Genomic DNA, 1,200 nt, shown 5'->3' with positions numbered 1-1,200 from the left:
GGGTATGCAGGGAACAGGCTCTTAACGTCACTCACATTCTCCACACCGTGCTGTGCTCAGCAAGTGTTTGTTGAATGAATAAGTGATGGGATTTTTTTAATTAATATATTCTTTTCTTTCTTTTGGGACAAGCTTGGGGGTCAGCTGGCAAAATAATTCCATCGATTACCTTGACTTCTTGAGCGCACTGGAGAACAGCGAACCATCAAGACCTCAGCCTAAAGAAAAAGAAGAGGATGTGACAATCGATTTTGCCACGCTCAGTCCAGAGGAGGTTCTGAAGAGCATCCAGAAAGTGGTGGCCTCCTCCAGCCCGGCTCTGTCAGAGGTACGGCAGATGGCACAGGCTTTTATGGTGGAAACTGGAGCTCTGTCCTCACGTCAACCCCTGGAAAATGGCTCCCAGCCTGCGCCCTCCTCCAGGACCCCTCCCTCCTGCCTCTCTCCATTCCCCTTCCGGGGTCAGGACTCGGATGTGTTGGTCAAGATCACCTTGTTCGTTTGAGCAAATGTTTATCCATTTTTGCTCCCTAAAAAGCTACCATGACTGTATACCCCAGCAGGTGTTCTCGGAGGCAGAAGTGCTGAGTGTTTAGCAGACGCTGGGTCTGGGGTGAGCGCAGAGAGTTCCAGGCAGAGGGCAGAGATCAGAGGCCTTCAGGAGAGAACGGGCTTGGCACATCCTGTGAGCGGTGGGCCAGGGCAATGAGTGACACCAGGTGGCCGTGACGAGGTGGCCAGGGCAGGCCTGGGGCACAGAGACTCACCGTGAAGGGTGAGAGGAGCCGGGGGAGGGGTGAGAAGGGCGACTCCGAGCACGCCGACATTGTAGGCTGACGTCTGTGTGACACCGTAGAACGTGCCGAGACCTGCTGTACGTGGGCGTGGTGCTGTGGGACTGAGCCAGAGTCCTCGGAAAAGAGCAAAACAGCCCTTTGGCCCCGCTGCTGGCGAGGTCATGGTCCCCCAGACGGGTCCACACGTGAGTCTCCCCAGCAGCAGCAGTGAGGAGAGAAGATGCTGTCTGCAGGAGGCAGGACTTGGCGTCTAACGAGGCGGGGGTAGGAAGCTGGCAGGCACTGCGACAGCCAGCCAGAGCAGAGCTGTCGCCATGTCTCATATGCAGACTCACAGACCCGCTCAGAAACCTAGGACACGCTCACCAACTCCCCAGTGTGAGCGAAGAGCCCTCAGTGTAGG

General features: G+C 56.2%; 1 protein-coding gene across 1 annotated transcript in view; it reads left to right on the top strand.

Annotated features, from left to right (window-relative positions):
• Nucleotides 1-1,200, top strand: part of EFCAB6 (EF-hand calcium binding domain 6) — a 183,745-nt gene that overhangs the window by 179,228 nt on the left and 3,317 nt on the right. Inside the window, 1 exon segment of the mRNA XM_019632342.1 lies at nt 133-328. Within this exon segment, the coding sequence (XP_019487887.1) occupies nt 133-328 (196 nt within the window).

Source organism: Hipposideros armiger, unplaced genomic scaffold (genome assembly GCF_001890085.2).
Source record: "Hipposideros armiger isolate ML-2016 unplaced genomic scaffold, ASM189008v1 scaffold_1129, whole genome shotgun sequence".
In the NCBI taxonomy this organism is placed as follows: Eukaryota; Metazoa; Chordata; class Mammalia; order Chiroptera; family Hipposideridae; genus Hipposideros; species Hipposideros armiger.
Note: the sequence above shows the minus strand (reverse complement) of the source record. Positions and strands in the feature narration are given on the sequence as shown.